Consider the following 24,252-nt stretch of genomic DNA (forward strand, 5'->3'; position numbering starts at 1 on the left):
AAAGAGTTTGGTTGTTGTGTTGTCCTGTCGACTTATACTCTAAACAAATGCATTCACACAGCACACACACACACACAACCAACACACACACACACACACACACACACACACACACACACACACACACACCACAACACAACACACACACACACACACACACACACACACACACACAACACACAACACACACACCAACACACACACACACACACACACACACACACACACACACTCACCTCAGTGTTAGTGAATACTCGCTTCCCACATGGCACCACCTTGTACCATTCTCATGTAAATATGTCCATGTACCTGGAACAACGCGTCATGTTAAATACTAGTGTCAGATCAACAAAACAGTCAATGAAATAGTGAGAAGAAAATCAGGGTGATATGCACATCCGTAACTTGTGAATACCGTTGGGCTAAACAATCGTAGTGATAACAACATGAGAGCCATCACACAGAATGTTACTGCTCCCCAGTGCTTTTATACCTGAAACTCAAAAATACTATGTTCAACTTCAAATCGACAGGTAATCGAGCAGTGGCTGTTTCTGAAAATAACTGCTGTGCTGTTGTGTGTTGTGTGTGTGTGTGTGTGTTGTAGTGTGTGTGTGTGTGTGTGTGTGTGTGTGTGGGTGTGGTGTGTGTGTGTGTGTGTGTGTGTGGGTGTGTGTGTGTGGTGTGTGTTACCTACCCTTCTGACTTGTAGCGACTGATGCATTCAGACACGTTGGCAGTGAGAGGAGAGCCTTGGCAACACCTATACCATACCCTGGACCACACACACACACACACACACACACACACACACACACACACACACCACACACACACACACACACACACACACACACACACACCACACGACACACACACACACACACACACACCACACACACACACAACCACACACACACAAACACACACAACACACACACAACACACACGCACGCAAACACACACACACGCACAGTAAATCACTTCGTTGCTGTCACAGTGAATAGCTCGCTGGTCCCAGATCTGTTAGTTCTTTTGCCAACTTCCTTGTTGTCATTGTCAAGTCAAACATGTTTGGCATGACACTGAATGACAATGAGTTGGCATGATGGCACAACAGCACTGGCACTAACATTTTGTGTGTGTGTATGTCTATCTTACCCTCTATAGCGAAAGGCTTGCCCACAGTCGCTAGTTTACACTCAGCATCGATGGAGACTTCATAGTCCAATAGAGCTTTATCCATGATGAAGGCATCTAGTAGGGGAGGATCTGTCCTAACACACACACACACACACACCACACACACACGCACACGCACATGTGCACACGCACACACACACATGCACCACAACACACACACAAACACACATACACGCACACACATGCGCTCGCGCACACACGCACATACACACAAACACACACACACGCAGACACAACACATACGCACACAAACACACAAACACACACACATGCACACAAAACACATACGCACACAAACACCGCAGGTAAATGCAAAGCCACACCCATCAGATATGCATAACTTCAATAAAATAACATTAACATTATTGCATTGAGGTCCTCTGGGTATTTAAAGACTTCATGACTGCAATACACTTAAGTAAACAATACAACATAAACTCCCACCCTGCACATTGGGAGTGTGCGTTTATGGTGTGTGTGTGTTTGCATGTGGTGTGTGTGCGTGTGTGTGTGTGTGTGTGTGTCTACAATTTTGAAGGCAGTTTAACTCCATCCGGTACCTTCTATTACTGTTTTGAAGACAGTTTAACTCCATCCGGTACGTTCTATTACCTGTTGAAGACAGTTAACTCCATCCGGTACGTTCTATTACAGTTTTGAAGACAGTTTAACCCCATCCGGTACGTCTTTATTACAGTTTGAAGACAGTTTAACTCCATCCGGTACGTTCTATTACTGTGAAGACATTTAACTCCATCCGGTACGTTCTATTACAGTTTTGAAGACATTTAACTCCATCCGTACGTTCTATTACAGTTTTTGAAGACAGTTTAACTCCATCCGGTACGTTTCATTACAGTTTTGAAGACAGTTTAACTCCATCTGGTACGTTCTTTTACATTTTTCTCATTCGCTTTGGCTCATTTTTTGAAACAGTCTGAACATTCTCTAAACTGTAAGTGCATTGTCCAACTGTTTTATGGACATCACAACTTTATGATCGTCGCCAATGCATGGTTAGTTATACTCCAGCGTATCTCGCCAAGAGTACGCAAAGTGCCGTGGCGTGATATTAGTATCCTATTGTCGTTGCGAAAGGATCGTGTATGAGTTTTAGTTATCCTATTGTGTCTGGTGTTTTACTACTACACTTAAACCTTCCCTCTCTAGAGCGAAATGCGCACCGAAAATAGCGTAAATGTTTTGTGCTTTTATGAGAAAGCTCTCATGTATCGACAGGATGATTTATTCCTATCTTATTTATTCATAGTTAGATACACGGTAGACGAGACTTGAGCAGTTCTACAGTTTAATTAAAGTCCAACATGAAGGTCAGTTACAGAGAAGTCACCAAAATGCCATAGTCAAAATGTTTTAAGAGTTTTTGTACCTCTGGGGTTTAACCAATTGTTTTGTTTGGTCTCACTACACCTTATATGTACTATGCATTTCCAGGTGCTGTCCTAGCAGAAGAGATCCGAGATAAATCGGAGTTCCAGTGCTCTTGCACCTTTTTCTGATGAGTTGTAACTCTAAGTCTTCCCAGTAGAGACACTCGCTACTGTACTATAACCCAGAAGTGAAGTTCTCTCTGTGTGTGCTAAGTGCGACTGCAATGATCCGGTCATGCATTGTAGATATCACACCTGCAAAGACTTAGTTATGTGTGGTAAGGTGGATAATGTTGCCCCGATGTGTGTGTTCAAGACAGAGGTTTGTGTGGGTATGTGTGTGCTAGGAGTGATGTGGTTACGGGATGTAATCGTGTGAGATACTGTAATGAATACTGTATGTGTAGTACCGAGCAGAAAGAGGAATTCATGCCACACGTGTGTATGTATACATAACATTTACTTTGACAGTGAGCAACTGTGTTACATTACAGAAAGAATTCACATCTTTGGCATGGCAATTGACATATTCTTATATGTTAACAGTCATATACTGAACAGAAAAATGTGCCACAATACATTAATCCATTGAAAAAAAACCTGTGTTGCAAAGCCGATGATTTTTTTGATGTATACTAACTCATCTGGTCAGCTGCCGGAAAAGACTTGGCTTCCCTGTAGATCAATGGGATGGAGAATGAGTTATCTATGGGATGGAGAGAGAGAAGAACAAGGCCCTTTTTTAATACTTCTGGACCAACCTCTTAAATGTTGGACGCATAGGAAGCAGATTAAACTAAAACGAAGCGCTTACTCCCCCTGTCTTCAGTAAAAAACTGACGCTTGCACAGGAGGCTGGGAGTAAGAAAATCTAAACACTGCCGTTCAAATTCAATACCAACATGACGAAGCTTCCATCTCTTATTCCATTCCATGATATCATATCGATGGTATCTATTTTGAGCGCTCGGTCACTCTTGGTGGTCTGCCCACAAGATTTTTCTATATAGTGATAGTTTACATTTATATGTTTACAACATTGAATGCAGTAAAACAAGCTAGTAATTTTACAGCCAAAAAGAGCAAGCTCATACCACCCTACAGAGCGACATACAATTCCAACATCTGATGTGTTCTACAGCGTCTATCACGCAATCACAGAGCAGTGCTCACTCATGGGCTGGCTTCTGAAGCTAACCAGGGTGGGGTGACCCGATGAGGGGCGTACCACCAGATGTGTGCGTGGACGCAACTGATTCGGTGCCCGGGCAGTGATCACGGCCAGTCAGGTGACGGGCAGCTCTTTCTCTGGGTGTCAAAAATAATATCCTTCAACCGCCCTCCCAGGGCACTTTGGTTCTATGAGGTGGACGAATTGCCCTGTGACAGGGTGCTCTTCGTCGAAAGGTTCACGACGTTAAACCGGGGCCCAATCGAATCTATCCTGACTCTCTGATGCAGTTCCTATCTGACTTTAGTTAACCGGAATCCCTGCACCTTATTCGAAAAAAAAGTGAAAATCTCCTTGATAATCTTTCGCCACCCTCATGCTTGGGAAAAGCAAAAAAACTTATTATATCGGATTCTGCGAACGGTGGTTGGCAGGTGTCAGGCCGTTGGTAAAGGAAACTCGCTGCATCGCCCAGTTTAGCTATGTGAGCTTCGTACCGTCGGGCCTCACATCATCGAGGCTAGTGATTTACCTCTGGAGGGGCTATATTCTGTGGTGTCTGTGTTGGTCTGACCTCTGACTGACCTCTAACTGCCAGACAGACTCCTCATAGATTTAGCTGACAAAATGGTACTCCTTCTTCACAATCACAAACACACACCTGCTTCCCCCATAGTGTTGGTATACAGCCAGCCCAGCCAGCATACTAGTCCCGTATCTTAGCCTCCCGCTGGGACAGAGACAAACAGGACTCGCTTCCAGGCACACAGACACACACACACACACTCCTATCTACAGACCTGATATATAGCTGCTGGCAAAGACTCTTTTACCTTCACTCCCCCTTCTAGTCCTTGGCATATGAGATAAAAGCTGTGATGTGTGCGTGCGTGCGTGCGTGCGTGCGTGTGTGTGTGATGGTGTTTACAACTACAGCCTCTCCCCAGAGAGAGGAAGGCTTAGGGCCATGAGAAACTCTCTGTATCAGAGGGATGATTTTCTTCGTATTTATTCATAAGTTAGAATACATAGAGCAGACTTAAGGCAGTTCTACAGAATAACAACATGAGGCAGGACAGAAGTCCACAATCCAAGGTGTACCTCTGGGTCACATTGGTTGGCTCACGTCACCTTGTGTCGTTCCAGGTGCTTCTAGAGGAAATAGACAGAGAAACGATGGCAGTGTTTTGCCTGATAAGTGTACTTGTAGTTTCCCATAGAGACTGTGTGTGCGTGCGGCATGCATGAATGAGTGTATGTGTGGGTGTATGTGTGGGTGTGTGTGTGGGTGTGTGTGTGGGTGTGTGTGTGGGTGGGTGTATGTGTGGGTGTATGTGTGTGTGTGTGTGTGGGTGTGGGTGTATGTGTGCTACTCGTTCTGGTCAGAAGACTTGTGTCCCTGTAGATCATGGGGATGGAGATGGTTATTATGGGATGGCAGAGAGAGAAGAACATGGCCCTGTTTGAATACTTCCTACCTTCTTTAAAGGGGCAGTCAGCAGTTGAAACTAAAACGAAGCGCTCTCCCCTGTTTCAGTAAAAAGCTGAGGGAAGGGGCTGGAGAAATCTAACCACTCTCAAATTCATAGACAGGACTGACCATCCATGATATCAACATTTTTGAGGTTATATAGTGTTTGTTTACATTTACTATGTTTACAAACATTGAAGTAAAACAAGCTAGTATTTTACAGCCAGCAGCATACCACCCTACAGCATATCACCTTACAGCATACCACCCAGCATCTCACTGCTGGCTGGCTTCTGAAGCTAACCAGGGTTGGTCCCTGGATGGGAGACCAGATGTTGCTGGAAGTGGTGTTGGACGACCAGTAGGAGGCACTCTTTCCTCTGGTCTAAAAATAATATCCCAATGCCCCAGGGCAGTGTTTGGGGACATTGCCCTGTGTAGGGTGCTCTCGTCGGAAGGGACGTTAAACGGGTGTCCTGACTCTCTGTGGTCACTATAGATCCCATGGCACTTATCATAAGTGATCTCCCGGGTGGCGCAGTGGTCTAGGGCACTGCATCGCAGTGCTAGCTGCGCCACCAGAGTCTCTGGGTTCGCGCCCAGGCTGGGCTGGGTTCGCGCCCAGGCTCTGTCGCAACCGGGAGATCCGTGGGGCGACGCACAATTGGCATAGCGTCGTCCGGGTTAGGGAGTGTTTGGCCGGTAGGGATATCCTTGTCTCAGTATGTAATAAAATGTATGCACTCTACTGTAAGTCGCTCTGGATAAGAGCGTCTGCTAAATGACTAAAATGTAAAATGTAAATGTATAAGAGTAGGGGTGTTAACCCTGGTGTCCTGGCTAAATTCCCAAGCTGTCCCTCATACCATCATGGCCACCTAATCATCCACAGCTTCCAATTGGCTCATTCATCCCCCTCCTCTCCCCTGTAACTATTCCCCAGGTCATTGCTGTAAATGAGAATGTGTTCTCAGTCAACTTACCTGTTAAAACAAGGGTTAAATAAATAGTGTTTTGATGGGGTACGACAGTTGAACTAAGCTCATGGGGCATTAGGGGGGCAATCAATAGATACATATCATTCATTTATGTCCAAAATGTATGTAGCAACTGCAGATTGCCCCTTTAAGGTCATCACTTAAAACTCGAGCAACTGACTCGAGTTTTACTCAGAGCCAGTGTTGTGATGATGTCAGGTGGCGGAGAAAGTGAAACTATTGGTTCACTCTGCCATCTAGTGGCCACTATTGGAACCACAGTCAACCTCATACTTTACGGCAAAATGGGGACTGTGAAGAGACACACAGACCATTTAATGCATTTTGTATTGTGTTTTGCATTTTATTATGTATACGATGCATGGTTGGGTTACGACTGTTATATGTGGTTGTCTCGCTTGGCTATCTTAAGATGAATGGACTAGCTGTGGGTCTCTCTGGATGGGAGCGTCTGCTGAATGGATAAATTGTAATGTATGTATGTATATTTATGTATATTATGTATTTTATTTGTCAGCAGCAGCTAACTACAGAACCTAATAATAAATACTCTCTTCCCTCTCTCTCCCTCTCTCTCTCTTTCTCTAACTCTCTTGCGCAATATATCTCTCTCTCCCTCTTTCTCTTTCTCTCTCTCTCTCTCTCACCCTCTCTCACCCTCTCTCTAACCCTCTCTTGTGCTATATCTCTCTCTCTCCCTCTTTCTCTCTCGCTCTCTCACTCTCCCTCTCTCTCCCCCTCTCCCACACCCTCTCTTGCCCTCTATCTCTCCCTCTTTCTGACTCTCTCTCTCTCCCAGAATTTATCGATGGGGATAGATCATTTCTCAGGCCTGTTTGTGATGTTGTGTGTGGGGGTGGTTGGAGCCATCTTTACCTTGGCAGCTGAACACACTTTCTATCACCTAGCCCTGCCCCGGCTACGACGGTCACACACACTCACCTACTGGTTGCATACCAGCCAGGTACACACACACACACACACACACACCACCCAACACAACACACACACACACACACACACACACACAACACCACCACACACACACACACACACACACCACACACCCACACAACACACACACACACACAACACACACCACACACACACAACACCTCAAGAACTAGATCTATCTTGCATTTTGCAAGCCACAAGCTGTTAATATTATCTAAGATAGTTAGAATTTCACACTTTTAAAAAGTTCTTATCAAGGTGATCTTACCACTGCATCTTAACAAGGTGATCTTATCAGGTGATACTACGCGACTGTACTCTTACAAGGGCTTACCACTGTGATCTTAACAAGGTGATCTTACCACTGTGATCTTAACAAGGTGATCTTACCACTGTGATCTTAACAAGGTGATCTTTATTGAGTGAATGTTCTCTCATCTGTGTTGTATCATCTATCTGTTGACAGAAGATCCATCGAGCCCTGAACACCCCTTACGAAGACGTAGGGAAAGAGTTGATTGGCCTGGACGACAAGTAGAGAAACACTGATCAATACTGTCTATATTAGAGTATAGGTTATCAATACTGTCTATATTAGAGTATAGGTTATTAATACTGTCTACGTTAGAGTATAGGTTATCAATACTGTCTGCGCTAGAGTATATTTTATCAATACTGTCCATATTATAGTACAGGTTATCAATACTGTCTGTATTATAGTATAGGTTAMCAATACTGTCTACATTAGAGTATAGGGTATCAATACTGTCTATACCACGGTGTAGTAGGCTATCAATACTATCTATATCGATGTATAGTGTATCAATACTATCTATACTACAGTATAGGTTATCAATAATATCCATATTACAGTATAGGTTATCAAAACTATACTACAGTATAGGTAATCAATAATATCTATATTACACTATAGGTTATCCATACTGTCTATATTACAGTGTAGTTTATCAATACTCTCTATATTACAGTATCGGTTATCAAAAATATGTATATTACAGTATAGGTTATCGATAATATATATATATATTATGGTATAGATTATCAATACTATCTATATTGGACTATAGGTTATTAATACTGTCTATATCATAGTATAGGTTATCATTACTGTCAATATTACAATATAGGTTATCAGTGCTGCCTATATTACATTATAGGTTATCAATACTGTCAAAATTACAGTGTAGGTTATAGATACTATCTATATTACCGTATAAGTAATCAATACTGTCAATAGTACAGTATATGTTATCAATAATATCTATTCTACAGTATATGTAACGGATGTGAAATGGCTAGCTAGTTAGCGGGTAGCGCTAATAGCATTTCAATCGGTTACGTCACTTGCTCTGAGACCTGAAGTAGGGTTTCCCCTTGCTCTGCAAGGGCCGTGGCCTTTGTGGAGCGATGGGTAACGATGCTTCGTGGCGACCGTTGTTGATGTGTGCAGAAGTCCCTGGTTCGCGCCCGTGTCGAGGGACGGTTTAAGTTTACTCTTACATTGATGCTGTTGACCCGGATCACTGGTTGCTGCCGGAAAAGGAGGAGGTTGAAAGGGGTGAGTGTAACGGATGTGAAATGGCTAGCTAGTTAGCGGGTACCGCGCTAATAGCATTTCAATCGGTTACGTCACTTGCTCTGAACCTAGAGTAGTGTTCCCTTGCTCTGCAAGGGCCGGGCTTTTTGTGGAGCGATGGGTAACGACGCTTCGTGGGCGACCGTTGTTGATGTGTGCAGAGGGTCCCTGGTTCGGCCCGTGTCGGTCGGCGGAGGGGACGTACTGAAAGTTATACTGTTACATATAGGTAATCAATCATTTATAAATTACACTATAGGTTATCAACACTTCATATTAAAGTATAGGTTATCAATACTATCTATATTACAGTGTAGGTTATAACTACTCTCTATTTTACAGTGTAGGTTATCAATACTGTCTATATTAGTGTATATGTTATCAATACTATCTACATTAGAGTATAGGTTATCAATACTGTCTATATTATAGTATAGGTTATCGATACTGCCAATATTACATTATAGGTTATCAATACTATCTATATTACAGTATAGGTTATCGATACTGTCTACATTAGAGTATAGGTTATCAATGCTATCTATATAACAGTGTAGGTTATCGAAAATATATATATTACATTATAGGTTATCAATAATATATATATTACAGTGTAGATTATCAATACTATCTATATAACAGTGTAGGTTATCAATACTATTTATATTATAGTGTAGGTTATCAATACTGTCTATATTACAGTATAGGTTATCAATACTGTCTATATTACAGTGTAGATTATCAATACTATCTATATAACAGTGTAGGTTATCAATACTATTTATATTATAGTGTAGGTTATCAATACTGCCTATATTACAATATAGGTTATCAATACTGTCCGCGGTAGAGTATAGGTTATCAATACTGTCTATTTTACAGTATAGTTTATCAATTATCTCTATATTACAGTATAGGTTATCAAACATATTTATATTATGTTATAGGTTATCAATAATATATATATATATATTACGGTATAGATTATCAATACTGTCTATATTAGAGTATAGTTTATTAATACTGTCTATATTATAGTATATGTTATCAATACTGTCAATATTACATTATAGGTTATCAATACTATTTATATTACGGTATAGGTTATCCATACTCTCTACATTAGAGTATAGGTTATCAATACTATCTATAGTACGCTATGGGTTATCAGCGCTGACGATATTACGCTCTGGGTTATCAATACTCTCAAAATTACAGTATAGGTTATCAATACTATCTATATTACAGTATAGGTAATCAATCATTTATAAATTACACTATAGGTTATCAACACTTCATATTAAATTATAGGTTATCATTACTCTATATAACATTATTGGTTATCTATACTATTTATATTACAGTGTAGGTTATCAATACTATCTATTACAGTATAGGTTATCAATATTATCTATACTACAGTATAGGTTATCAATACTGTCTATACTACAGTATAGGTTTTCAATGCTATCTATTTTGCAGCATAGGTTATCAAAACTATCTATATTAKAGTACAGGTAATCAATACTCTCGATATTACAGTGTAGGTTATCGAAAATATTTATATTACATTATAGGTTATCAATAATATATATATTACAGTGTAGATTATCAATACTATCTATATTGGAGTATAGGTTATCAATACGATTTATATTAGAGTATAGGTTATCAATACTGTCTATATTAGAGTATAGGTTATCAATACTGTCTATATCACAGTATAGGTTATAAATACTGTCTATTCTACAGTATAGGTAATCAATCATTTATAAATTACACTATAGGTTATCAACACTTCATATTAAAGTATAGGTTATCAATACTGCCTATATCACAGTATAGGTTATCAATACTGTCAATAGTACAGTATAGGTTATCAATACTATCTATTCTACAGTATAGGTAATCAATAATTTATAAATTACACTATAGGTTATCAACACTTCATATTAAAGTATAGGTTATCAATACTATCTATATTACAGTGTAGGTTATGACTACTCTCTATTTTACAGTGTAGGTTATCAATACTATCTACATTAGAGTATAGGTTATCAATACTGTCTATATTATAGTGTAGGTTATCAATACTGGCAATATTACATTATAGGTTATCAATACTGTCTATATTACAGTATATGTTATCGATACTGTCTACATTAGAGTATTGGCTATCAATACTATCTATTACAGTATAGGTTATCAATACTATCTATACTACAGTATAGGTCATCAATGCTATCTATTTTGCAGCATAGGTTATCAAAACTGTCTATATTACAGTACAGGTAATCAATAATATCTAAATTACACTGTAGGTTATCAATACTGTCTATTTTACAGTGTAGATTATCAATACTATCTATATTACAGTATAGGTTATCAATACTGTCTATATTACAATATAGGTTATCAAGACTGTCAAAATTACATTATAGGTTGTCAATACTGTCTATATTACACTATAGGTTATCAATACTGTCTATTTTACAGTGTAGATTATCAATACTATTTATATTAGAGTATAGGTTATCAATACTGTCTATATTACAGTATAGGTTATAAATAATGTCAATATTATAGTATAGGTTATCAATACTATCTATATTGCAGTATAGGTTATAAATAATGTCAATATTATAGTATTGGTTATCAATACTATCTATACTACAGTGTAGGTTATCAATAATATCTATTTTACTGTATAGGTTATCAATTCTCTCTATATTACAGTATAGGTTATCAATTCTCTCTATATTAGAGTATAGTTTATCAATACTATTTATATTACAGTATAGGTTATCAATATGGTCAATATTACCTCTTTCTCTCTCTCACTCTCTCCCCTCTCTCTCTCTCTCTCTCTCTCTCTCTCTCTCTCTCTCTCTCTCTCTCTCTCTCTCTCTCTCTCTCTCCCCCCTCTCTCTCTCTCCCACAGTCCCTCCCCTTGTGTCTCTGACAGCTGCAGCCTCCACAGACACCAGCAGCCTCGCCCTCCTCCTCCCCTGTCTTCCCCCCTGCCTGCCCCCCCTCCTCCTCAGCCCTCCTCTCCTGCCCGGGACATCAAGGAGAACAAGAGGGTCCACTTTGATCTGGAAAGTCTACACAGCTACCGTCTACACACACACACCGCCTCCTTCTGGGGACGTCCTGGCATGGTGGGGCGACACGGCCTGGGAGGTACACACTCACTCTAACACACACATTTGTTTTACCGTCCTTGTGGGGACCAAAACATTTATTCCCATTCAAAATCCTATTTTCCCTAACCCCTAATCCTTAACCTAACCTTAACACCTAACGCTTAAACTAAACCTAACCCTATCTCTTAACCCTAGTTCTAACCCTAAACCTAACCACTAAGCCTAAAATACAAATTTTCCCTGTGGGGATCGGCGAAATGTCCCCAGAATTTTCCTTGTTTTACTATCCTTTACTAGAACTTCTGGGACCCACAAGGATTGTAAAACCAAACCACACACACTTTACATGCTTTATTTGAATCCACAAATCACATTCCCTTCAATGAGGTTCAGACAAAAGGTCACACAAAGTTTCTGTCTTCCCCTGTCTGTTCCAGGGTGTCTGGGTGGTTTAGCTCCTCCTCAGGTTAGCCTGCATGCTAACGGTGGCCCAMCATCYGCCCTYGCCTCCRCCGGRCTGGCCCTGCCTCCRSTGGGGAACCCAGGCAGCCAGGRCTTCCTGTGGGAGGGAGAGCTCCAGGAGGTCCAGGGGAGGATCGAGACGTTCACAGCCCAGCTGAGAGACGCTGTGGCCAGGAGGGCCGAGATACAGYCCTGCCTGGAGAACCATAAAATGAACCAGAGCACAGCTACTGCTGTCAAACTGGAGAAAGACAAGGGTGGCCAGTCACAAAGCCTGGAGAGAGTGAGAACCAACGCAGAGAAAGATAGAACCAAGGAAGAGACAGAGGGGATCAACCAGGAGAAAGGGAGGAGTGGCAGATCAAACCTCTGTAGCAGCCTGGACAGAAACAGAGACAGAGACAGGACAAACAGGGACAGTTCCACTGTGAGACAAACAGCCAGACAGGACACAGACAGGGACAGACTGTTACACCAATCAGAAACTGAGAAAGAGAGAGACGACCAATCAAAAAGCCTGGACGGAAATGGGAGCAGCCAATCACATGCCTCCAACATTCTGCAGACAGGGAGGAACAGCCAATCAGAAGCTCTGAACATCCTACAGAGGAGGAGAGAGATCCAATCAAAAACCTCCACCAGCCTGGACAGAGAGACAACCAACCAATCAGGTGCTGTCAATACACTGCAGGGAGAAAGAACTGTCCAATCACGTAACTCCACCAGCCTGGAGAGAGGAAGAGTCAGGCAATCATGTGCAGTGAAAGACCAGGAGAGGGGGAGAACTGTCCAAACACGGACAGGGGCTAGTCTGGACAGACTGAGAGCTAGCCAATCCAGTGCCTGCACTGGGAATCTGGTTAGAGAACGTCCCACCCCTGTGGACACCCAGAAGAGTTTGTGTTAGTCGTTTGATTGGTTATTTATTAGAACACAAAAGACCAATCAGAGGGCTGGAAAAGAATRGAACAGGTCCAAATGATTTACAAGGCAGCGGATGAAGTAAAAATATCAGAGAGTTTTAATAAACAATGACAGAGATGTAGGCCTGGTCCATTTGCCTCTGATGTCAACGGCTGCTGTCTGTTAAAAAAATGTCTGATCAGAACTTTACCCATCTACTGTTTGTCTCCACTAGGTGTGTTTCCTTTTTGTTTCTACTACTAATACCTCTCTCTCTTCATCTCTTACCCCTGGGTTGTATTCACTAGGAACCAAACAGAAGCAAACAGAACAAAACGGGAAGGGACCGACCTGAATTTGTCCAAAATAATCTCTTGCAGAAAGTTTTTTTGTTTGGAGTGAACGGTTTCCGTTGCAATGGTTTGTGACTAATGTATACACCCCAGGTCTGTAGTCAGTTCTGACTGGGTCCTTCAAGGTACACATGGGGCTCCTAAATGTTCAGTCAAGTGCCATCTCTACCCAACCGGGTAAGAATCGGCTATCCCAGAGGGCAAACTACACGTGTCCACTGTCATTGTCCTGACTGATCCTCTATAAGGACATTGAGTTGGTTTGATACTATGCAGTTGAATTGAATTTACTTTGATGGAATTTGTATGTTGGATGTCATGGTGGTGTCAAATGTAACTATACAGTAACAATAGTCGAACCTGGAAGTGACTGAAAAAGGTGGACGTGGAAAGAGAAAAGGCGGTTGTATTTGAGCAGGTGTTTTAGAAGAGATGCAGGTTGCTAGGTTACCTGTAGAGGACTGAGGAGTGTTGTAGATATGTTGTTCTGGTGTTGATGGGTCGTGTTCGGTGTCCCATAATGCTGCCTATAACAACAGCTATATGTCTCATTCTCACACACAACAGAATTGTATCAGCATATTATTGGGACTCGTATCATGTTGTTGTATATCATTTCCATTTTTTGAAATTAAACATTTAAATACTGGTTTTAATGGAACGGATTACCACAGATTGTAATGACAGTCTATACCACAAGGTGGTGCTTGGATCTCTCTCTCTCTCTCTCTCACACACACACACACACACACACACGCGCACACACCCTATTCAACTAAGCAACTGAAACATTCTTTCATGGATGAGAAGGAAAATATTATAATATTTCACTGTCATAGTAGTCACAATTTTCATTCTATGCCTTTCCCTCAATTCTGTGATATTTAGCAACACAGAGACCCCCCCCCAACACATACACACACTCACACACAGACACAATCACCCAGTTATAGTAATTCGCTGGGAAATTAAAAGAGAAACCTCTCATCGTTAATCCACCCAAAATCACACGCTCTGATTACATCATCCTAACGAGCAATTACAACACTGCTGCGCCTCACTCGTATGAATCAAAGCTCAGATTTAWCTCATCTGTACAAGCGTGTGTGTGKGKGTGTGTCACAGGGAACAAAATGAGGTCAGACAACAGTTGTATCTAAATGTATGGATGTTATACATCTGACATATTTACATATTTACTCAGGCATACGGAGCAGAGGTAGGGGAATAGTATATGCAGCACAGCTAGTAGACCCTCACACACAACACATCACACACACACACAGACACCCACCAAGCACACACACACCACACACCAGCACCAGACAGTCGTGTCCCCCATTCCCAGTGACCTGGTTGTTTGGTGAAGCCTGCAGGAGATATTTTAGTCTTAGTCACTCACATGTTAGAACACATCTATAATCCACACCTATTCAAATATACTTTCTGCATCACTCTGTTGTTCTCTCTTCATCTTCTTCCATCTCCGTTCTTCATATTTCTGGTGAGGAAGTGAGACAGTAAAAAGATATGGCAGACAGTGAGGAGAGAGATATGGACAGTAGAGAGAGAGAGATATGGACAGGACAGTAGAGAGAGAGAGTATGGACAGAGCAATAGGAGAGAAGAATATGGAACAGAGACAGTAGAGAAGAGAGAAATTAGGACAGACAATAGAGAGAAAGATATGGACAGACAGTAGAGAGAGAGATATGGACAGAAAGAGAGGAGGGTTTGAGACGAGAGGAGAAGGTTTGAGACAGAACGAAAGAGATGACAGAAGGATTGAAGACAGAATGGAGAGAAAGGATTGAGACAGACAGAGAGAAAGGTTTGAGACAGACAGGAGAGAGGGGTTAGACGGACAGAGAGAGAAGGGTTGAGAAAGAGAGAAGGATTGAGACAGTGACAGAGAGGATTGAGACAGAGAAAGGATTGAGACAGAGAGAAAGGATTGAGACAGACGAGTGAGACAGAAAGAAGGATTGAGACAGACAGAAATGATTGAGACAGGAGTAGAAAGGATTGAGACAGACAGAAAGGATTGAGACAGAGGAGAGCGGAGGCCTTTGTGTTGTTCTGTTGAATCACTCCTCAAATAGAGGCCACTTCAGACCTCCGGACAGCTCTACAACACCACACACACACACACACACACACACACACTGCGGCAGAGCATTGAGATGTCTGGTGATGTGAGTGTGTGTGTGTGTGTGGTGTGTGTGTGTGTGTGTGTGTGGTGTGTGTGTGTGTGTGGGTGTGTGTGTGTGTGTGTGTGGAGGCTAGATGGTGAGGGCCTACTAGGGATACGTCACCAGGCACTGACCAGCCTCGTGGGAGGGGGGGGACTAACTCTCTCTCCTCCTTCCCTCGCTCTTTCTCTCCCTCTCTTTGCCCCTTCCTTCTCTTTCTCGTCTCCCTCTCTCTCTCTCTCTCTCAGGAGTATAGATTTTATAAAGGGGTTAGCAGGGACTAACCAATAGTAGAATTCATTAAAGATATCTGATAACAACCCACATCCTTGTGTGTGTGTGAATCAATAGAGGATCTTTTTCACTACTCCAGGGATAACAGCTGTATTCTTGACAACTAAATACTCCTCTAAACATAATGTCTATGCTTCAGCTCAGTGGGCTAACACGGTCTTGAGACACTTAAACCACCACGGCCAGTCACACAAACTTCAATCAATTTACAAATAGATGTTTTCTTAGTCAAGGACTTTATAACCATTACCTGGAAACACAAGTTTAAAAAAAACAGTAGCCCATGAAAAAGGACAGTAATATAATATTAGTATTTACATTGGTAATAAAAACAAGAAGGTAAATAAAGGACATCTCTGGAAAATGCAGCATTTCTGTTTCTTAGAAGTTCATAGAAACACAATGAAGTAGAATACACTCATTCACACACATAAACACACATGCAAGACAAGACACACTCTCACACACATACATACACATGCAGACTAACACCAGTACTCAACAGTTCTATTATCAAAAGAGGATATCCACTACAGAACAAGTCATTCTGCTACTAGGCAACCGATGCACACAGACCACACCCACAAGTCTATACTTGTGGGTGTGTGTGTGTGTGTGGATCTGTTCACATTGTTAAGCCAATTGTCCCCTCCAGTCTTTGTCTCCCCCTCTTTGTTTACTGTAGTAATCCTCTCCAAGATGTTCACTTTCCTTCCTCCTTTTCCCCTCCTCTTCTTCGTCTCTACAGTAAGTCAGTGGAATGGAAACCTGAGAGAGATCCTATATACAGTATAGTATAGTATAGTACAGCTGGTGAGTATAGTCAGTATAGTTGTATTCTAGTCAGATAGTAGTCGGTGGTAAACCAACTACTAGAGCTGCTATTGTTTCTGTTGTCTTTAGTGATCCAGTCTCCATGCTCCTGAAGACCTTCGGTCAGACACGCTCCACCTCCACTGTTAGACCCTGACTTAGCAGTGTTCTATGTCGCGTTATAACCTCCACTACTGTTAGACCTTGACTTAACAGTCCTCCCAAGTCTTACTCTGCAGTGTCTTGTAGGTTTTTCTGTTATGTCACATCTTAACTCCTTTAAGTCATCTCATGTCCTTCTCCTGCTGTGCAGTGTCTTGTAGTTCTGCTGTTATGTCACATCTTAACTCCTTTAAGTCATCTCATGTCCTTCTCCTGCTCTGCAGTGTTTTGTAGAACAGCTATTTGTCTGTTTCCATCTGGACCCTTTCTCAGTGTTGAAGTAGTGTTCTTGGTTATTATGACTTCTCTACGCCAAGTTATAACCTCCATTATATTACATTTTAACTCCTAAGTCGTCTCATAACCTCCTCTCACTCGTTTAAGTCATGTAGTAGTTCTCCTGACTGTTAGGTCTCCCCAAACGGTGTCACATTTAATAACTTCCCCTGACGTTAGTCTCCAAAATGTGTTACCATTTAAAACTTCCCTACCGTTTAGTGCCTCCCCAAAGAGTAGTCACATTTAATAACTTCCCCTGACTGTTAGTGCTCCCCAAAGGTGTCACATTTAAAACTTCCCCTGACTGTTAGGTGCTCCCCAAACGGTGTCACATTTAATAACTTCCCCTGACTGTTAGTCTCCCAAATGTGTACATTTAATAACTTCCCCCTGACTGTTAGGCTCCCCAAAAATATGTGTACATTTAATAACGTCCCCTGACTGTATGGTTATGTATGTGTTACTACGTTTCTAAAAGTTTTTTTATTTCCTTAAACTCCTCTATGGTCCTCTTATAACCTCTCGCTCCATTAAGTTCCCCTATGTTCTCTTCACCTCGTAGTCTGATTTTATAGTGTTACTGTCTATTATAACACCTTATGTCGCTTATAATCTCCTCTCTCGTCTGCATGGTCTTGTGATAGACTTCTTGATCAGCGCGGCTGTGGGCTGAGACAGTGGCCGACGGGGGAGGTCATAGACGGGGAGGGGGAGTAACTGTCCAACAGCAGATCTGGGATGAGGAGGGAGGAGTGGGGAGTAGAAGGGGGGCGGTAGGGGAGCAGGGGGAGTAGGAGGGTTGAGAACGAGGAGGGAGGGGAGGAGGAGATGGGCTGAGGAGGGGAGGCAGGAGGAGGAAGAGAAGGGAGGAGTGGAGAGGAGTAGGTGAGGAGGGGGAGGAGAGAGTGGGGATCCGTCTCGCTGGAGAGGAGAGCAGATAGAGTCTGATTTCACAGGAATGTTGCGATTCCCATATTCACAGTGCGGTGACTTTCTCCTGGCGCTGCAGCGCCCCCCTCTGGCCCTGCTCACCGACGCTCCCCAGGCTCCCGCTGGTGGTGTTCCTCCGCTCCCAGGGGGTCCCGTTACCGGCAGCTGTTACTCTAGCCCCCGGGGTCCCGTTACTCCCGGTACTGGCACTGCTAGACACCCTGACCACAGGGTGATGAGAGGCGTGAGCGTCTATGGTGACAATACTCCCGGTAACGCTCCCGGTAACACTCCCGGTGTGGCTGTCGCGGTCGGAGGGGACCCGGTAGTACGGAGACTCAGAGCTTCCTGTTGAAGACCCTCCCCCACAGGAAGAGGCGGAGTCAGAGCCCTTGGCAGAGGAGCTGATTGGTCCATGCTGCTTGGACATGGCAATGACCTATAGGATGAACAGAGGAGACAGTTTAGTAGGTTAGACATGTTAAATCAACAGTTCATTTAGCTAGTTACTTCAGCTAGTTAGAATGTAAATCAACAATTCATTTAACTAGTTACTTCAGCTAGTTAGAATGTAAATCAACTGTTCATTTAGCTAGTTACTTCAGCTAGTTAGAATGTAAATCAACAGTTAATTTAGCTAGTTACTTCAGCTAGTTAGAATGTAAATCAACAGTTCATTTAGCTAGTTACTTCAGCTAGTTAGAATGTAAATCAACAGTTCATTAACTAGTTACTTCAGCTAGTTAGAATGTAAATCAACAGTTCATTTAACTAGTTACTTCAGCTAGTTAGAATGTAAATCAACAGTTCATTTACTAGTTACTTCAGCTGTTGAAATGTAAATCAACAGTTCATTTACTAGTTACTTCAGCTAGTTAGAATGTAAATCAACAGTTCATTTAGCTAGTTACTTCAGCTAGTTAGAATGTAAATCAACGTTCATTTAGCTAGTTACTTCAGCTAGTTAGAATGTAAATCAACAGTTCATTTAACTAGTTACTTCAGCTAGTTAGAATGTAAATCAACAGTTCATTTAACTAGTTACTTCAGCTAGTAGAATGTAATAAACAGTCATTTAGCTAGTTAGAACGTAAATCAACAGTTCATTTAGCTAGTACTTCAGCTAGTTAGAATGGAAATCAACAGTTCATTTAGCTAGTTACTTCAGCTAGTTAGAATGAAATCAACAGTTCATTTAGCTAGTTAGAACGTAAATCAACAGTTCATTTAGCTAGTTACTTCAGCTAGTTAGAATGTAAATCAACAGTTCATTTAGCTAGTTACTTCAGCTAGTTAGTTAAAATGAACTGTTGATACATTCTAACTAGCTGAAGTAACTAGCTAAATGAACTGTTGATTTACATTCTAACTCAGATTTGATATTTATCTCACCTGCGCCACTCGCGGCTGATTTGGCGGCTGGGTGGGCACACGCGGATCGTCACAGGGATAGGCCCCTCCCTGGCTCGTTCCCCTCCCTGGTTAAGTGACATCAACTTGGCACGCGTCACCGCGCTCTTAGGGAGACGGGGAGGGAGAGAGGAGACGAAGGAGGTAGAGGGAGACAGTAGGGGGGGTCTAATCCCCTCCTTAGGGACATGCACTAGTGGGGCTGCGCTGGGGTAGCTGTGGCAACGGCTCTAATGGCCGACTGTACCGTCGGATAGAGGGAGGGAGGATTCATCACCCCTGTCTCCCCTGCCTCACCCCCTCCTCCTGCCACCTCCCTCTCCTCCGCCAGATGTGTCCGTCTCTCCCTCCTCCTCGCTCCGTCTCTCCGTAGAGCGCTGCTGTCTCCACTCCTGCACCAGCGGCGGTCGCAGCCTGACAGATCACACGTGATATGTTTGACTTGACGATTAATASCAGGGRTMTATGACACACACCTACAACACACACTAGTCACAAACGTACCTTGGTTGTGACCTGCGGGGGTCGAAGGACAGGTGGAAGGTCATGTGACGCTGGTTGGAMGGGTCGTCTCCGGGGGGCGAGYTGCTGCTGCTGCCGTTGGCGACGCGGGGTAAGGTATTGCTGAATGTTACCATGGTTTCCTTTCCCATGGGGCCGCGGGGTGCCAGGAGCTCCACYTCAGCACTGGCCCTCTTCAGAGATGCTACGCTGGCCTTCTCCCTACGAACCTACAGAASAACATAGCGTGGCTAACTACTAATACTAACCACTAATACACAACCTCTCTCCCTTCATCTCTTACCTTGCAGCGTCCAGTCCCCAGTTCCTCCCTGCTGTCTGATGMTCTGGGGGTCTTYCTGCGGTACAGAGAGCTGTGCTGAGAAACATGACCTCTCTGGGCTCTTCCCCTCACCACCACCTCCCTCTGCTGCTGGGGGGGGGAGGCAGCCCTCCGGACAGGCTGGGGGAGGCAGTCCTCCTCGGATGACCTGAAGTTACCTACTGCATACAGAGACTAGAGGGAGGGTAGGGAGGGGAAGGAGAGAGGTGGAGATAGCAATAGAGAGAGGGATAGAAGCGTGAAATCTGTTGAGACAGGTCTTCTTAAAAAATAACTGTGAAATTCTCCCCCTGAGAACTCTTAAAAGATMATTAATTCCCATCTCTCTCTCTGTCTCTTTCTCAGTCTACCCCCCAGACACACACAAAGTCACGCACACAAACAAACACAAAGTCGCCCCCCCCCCCACACACACACTCACCAGGTAGACTCCTATGCCAGCTCCCATGGCGTAGCCAACATAGACGTCTCTGGGATGGCAGCGGTGTTGTGTGATCTGAGTCAGTCCGGCTATGCCTGCAGCCAGACAGTATCCAAACACCAGCACCGGCTTCACCAGCTTAGTACTACTGCTGATCACACTGTTCAAATACATCTACACACACACACAGAAGTACGCATGCACACACACATACACACAAAGTTAGAACTATTGCGGATGGCAATGTTTCCAATTTTAACTTCAAATGCATCTTCATAAAGTCAGACAGACAGGCAGGCAGACAGACAAGTTAGTAGCTGTCAGTGCTTACAGAGATGTAGACAGCAGCAAAAAGCGTTGCATGCTGGGACGGAAATGTTTTCCTGAAGAGAAGGCAGAGGAGGAGAAAGAATTCAGGGAGCTGAGCAGGGAGATGTGACTGCAGAACGAGAGATAAGAGAAGGTGGAGGTTTATCTGAAGCTGGAGAACAACCAAAGTGATGTGTGTGTGTGTGTGTGTGTTGTGTTTGTGTGTGTGTGTGTGTGTGTGTACCTGGCTGAGCCAGCGATTGCGCATTAAATCTTTCCCAGGCAGATGTCCTGTTGTTGAGTAATTGTTTGGGTTTTTCCCACCTATGGAAAATATCCCAGGCAGCGTTAATTTGGTGCTGACAGACAGTCAGGAAGAAAGGGGTGGATAAACCAGTAGCCAACTGGATGATGTCTGTCATTTAGGGCTTGTTGCCAGAGACCAAAACACATAAACACCTGGGGAGAAGGTGAGGAGGGAGAGAGAGAGGAGAAAGGATGGAGGAGGGAACGGAGGGGATGGAGGCCACCGCGAGCAGAGGGACGAGGAAGGAGAGAGAGTGAGACAGGGAGATGGGCGATCGAGGGGAGACGAGGATGGAGACAGGGAATAGAAAGGGACTGGAGCGGAGAGAGGGAGACAGGGAGAAGGGATGGGAGGAGAGAGGGAGACGGAGCAGAAGGATGAGGAGAGAGAGGGGGAGAAGGGAGATGGGATGAGCGGAGAGAGGGGAGACAGGGAGAAGGGATGGAGGCGGAGGGAGGGGGAGACAGGGAGAAGGATGGAGGAGAGAGGAGACAGGGAAAGGGATGGAGGAGAGGGGACAGGGAGAAGGGATAGAGGAGCAGAGGGGGAGGGAGGAGCAGGACTCCCAGAGTAAGAGTATCGAAACATTAAGACGCCTCGCTCATGTCTACCATCTCTTCTCCCCTGTCTCAACTTCTCTGCTTTAACCGGAAACAGGCCCTGAAGTAGATTCTTCTCCCTAGACTCATCATTACTCTCTGAAGTAGATTCTCTCCCTAGGCTATCATTACTCCCTGAAGTGATTCTCTCCCTGACTATCATCTACTCTGAAGTAGATTCTCTCCCTGAACTATCATTACGCCCTGCAGTAGTTCTTCCCCCTAGACTATCATTACGCCCGAAGTAGATTCTCTCAGACTAGCGTACGCCCTGAAGTAGATTCTCTCCCTAGACTAGCGTTACTCCCTGAAGAGATTCTCTCCTAGACTATCATTACTCTCTGAAGTAGATTCTCTCCCTAGACTATCATTCGCGCCTGAAGTAGATTTCTCCCCTCCGACTATCTTACTCTCTTAAGTAGATTCTCCCCTAGACTAGCATTGACGCCCTGAAGTAGATTCTCTCCCTGACTAGCGTTACGCCCTGAAGTAGATCTCCCCTAGCAACTAAGCGCTTACTCCTAAGTAGATTCTCCCTAGCCTAATCCTTCACCCTGAAGTAGACGATTCTCCCCCTGCACTAGGCGTCGCCCTGAAGTAGATTTCTTCCCTAGACTCATCATACGCCCTGAAGTAGATTCTCTCACCGTTGACCTTACGTTACGCCCTGGCAGTAGATCTCTTCCCTAGGACTAGCGTTCACTCCCTGAAGTAATTCTCTCCCTAGGCCCCACTCGCAGTTTACGACCCTGAAGTATGATTCTCCTCTCCTAGACAGCGTTACTCCCTGAAGTAGATCTCTCCTACTAGACTAGCGTTCGCCCTGACAGTACGACTTCTCCCTTAGACTACCATTACTCTCTGAAGTATATTCTCTCCCTAGACTATCATTACGCCCTGAAGTAGATTCTCTCTCCTAACTTTAGCGTTACTCTCCTGCCGAAGTAGATTCTTCCCTAGACTACGTTACGCCCTGAAGTAGATTCTCCCCTAGACTATCATTACTCCTTGAGTAGCTTCTCTCCCTAGACTATCATTACTCTCTGAAGTAGATTCTCTCCCCTTGACTAGCGTTACGCCTGAAGTAGATTCTCTCCCCCTAGAACTGCGTTACTTCCCTGAAGTAGTTTCTCTCCCTAGGACTACGCGATATACGCTCTGCCAGACGACTTCTCTTCGCATAGTTACTTCCCTGACAGTTAGGATTCTCTCCCCTAGCACTAGCGTTACGCCCTGAAAGATTCTCTCGCAGACTATCCTTACTCTCTGAAGTAGCATTCTCTCCCTAGGGACTATCATTATCTCTGAAGCAGATTCTCTCCTATAGACTATCAGTTACGCCCTGAAGTAGATTCTCTCCCTAGACTAGCGTTACTCCCTGAAGTAGATTCTCTTCCCTAGACTAGCGTCTACGCCCTGAAGTAGATCTCTCCCAGATACATTACTCTCTGAAGTAGCCTCCCTAGCTACATTACTCTCCTGAAGTAGATTCTCTCCCTAGACTATCATTACTCCCTGAAGTGTGCACCTGTTCACTCCCCCTTGAGGATTCAAGCGTAAATAACAGGTACGTACCAACAAAGCGAACAGTCCTCCGTTAGGAGAGTTGAAGTTACCACCCTCCAGCGATGATGGATCCATCAGCTTACTCTGTTTGACTCTGGACTGGTAAACATATCACCAGCCCTTCACCCAGCATGATCTATTCACACACCAATTAGTCATTTGCCCCTGATAGGCTGTTCATTGGATCAGAATCTATTGAGTCTAAGTTCTGACGGTTGTGTGTTACTGACCGAGGCAGCCGGTCTGCGAAGGCCAGGCTCCGTAACATCAGCAGAGGGAACAGTTCGTTCCCTGTCTCCAGGTAGGGCAACGAAGGTCACGGTCATAGCATGGAACCCAGGGGTCGCCGGGACAAAGGTCTGTCAACTCCATGAAGTGAGAGAGAACTAGGGAAGGAGAGACGATGGGGGCTAGACAGAAAGAGAGAGAGAGAGAAACGAGAGCAAGAGAGAGGGAGGGAGCGAGCAAGGGAGAGAG

The 24,252-nt window shown here is 43.7% G+C and overlaps 1 protein-coding gene, 4 long non-coding RNA genes and 1 pseudogene across 7 annotated transcripts; 2 read left to right on the forward strand and 4 right to left on the reverse strand.

Annotated features, from left to right (window-relative positions):
* Positions 1-236: 236 nt before the first annotated feature.
* On the reverse strand, positions 237-1,271 carry LOC139025418 (uncharacterized). Its single transcript, XR_011476995.1, has 3 exons — positions 1,162-1,271; positions 698-775; positions 237-309 (listed from the first exon to the last, which is right to left on the reverse strand). It is a non-coding gene; the product is annotated as an uncharacterized lncRNA (long non-coding RNA).
* A 5,766-nt stretch (positions 1,272-7,037) lies between these two features.
* LOC139025417 (uncharacterized) lies at positions 7,038-14,298 on the forward strand. Its single transcript, XM_070440544.1, has 4 exons — positions 7,038-7,198; positions 7,655-7,722; positions 11,727-11,968; positions 12,369-14,298. Exons 1-4 carry the CDS (start codon positions 7,043-7,045, stop codon positions 13,298-13,300), a joined length of 1,398 nt encoding a protein of 465 aa, XP_070296645.1. The 5' UTR covers positions 7,038-7,042; the 3' UTR covers positions 13,301-14,298.
* Positions 14,299-16,352: 2,054 nt separating this feature from the next.
* LOC139025421 (uncharacterized) lies at positions 16,353-17,760 on the reverse strand. The gene is made up of 2 exons (XR_011477000.1): positions 17,685-17,760; positions 16,353-17,550 (listed from the first exon to the last, which is right to left on the reverse strand). It is a non-coding gene; the product is annotated as an uncharacterized lncRNA (long non-coding RNA).
* On the forward strand, positions 17,140-17,764 carry LOC139025420 (uncharacterized). Of its 2 annotated transcripts, XR_011476998.1 has the most exons (4): positions 17,140-17,231; positions 17,464-17,534; positions 17,624-17,655; positions 17,701-17,748. It is a non-coding gene; the product is annotated as an uncharacterized lncRNA (long non-coding RNA). The 2 variants fall into 2 exon arrangements; XR_011476999.1 differs by having other exon boundaries at positions 17,464-17,565; positions 17,609-17,764.
* A 202-nt stretch (positions 17,765-17,966) lies between these two features.
* On the reverse strand, positions 17,967-21,571 carry LOC112074448 (phospholipid phosphatase-related protein type 3-like; annotated as a pseudogene).
* A 1,627-nt stretch (positions 21,572-23,198) lies between these two features.
* On the reverse strand, positions 23,199-24,146 carry LOC139025419 (uncharacterized). Of its 2 annotated transcripts, none has more exons than XR_011476997.1 (3): positions 24,006-24,146; positions 23,713-23,911; positions 23,199-23,276 (listed from the first exon to the last, which is right to left on the reverse strand). It is a non-coding gene; the product is annotated as an uncharacterized lncRNA (long non-coding RNA). The 2 variants fall into 2 exon arrangements; XR_011476996.1 differs by lacking the exon at positions 23,199-23,276 and adding an exon at positions 23,544-23,583 and having other exon boundaries at positions 23,685-23,911.
* Positions 24,147-24,252: the final 106 nt, after the last annotated feature.

This window comes from Salvelinus sp. IW2-2015, unplaced genomic scaffold (genome assembly GCF_002910315.2).
Source record: "Salvelinus sp. IW2-2015 unplaced genomic scaffold, ASM291031v2 Un_scaffold2639, whole genome shotgun sequence".
NCBI classification, from domain to species: Eukaryota; Metazoa; Chordata; class Actinopteri; order Salmoniformes; family Salmonidae; genus Salvelinus; species Salvelinus sp. IW2-2015.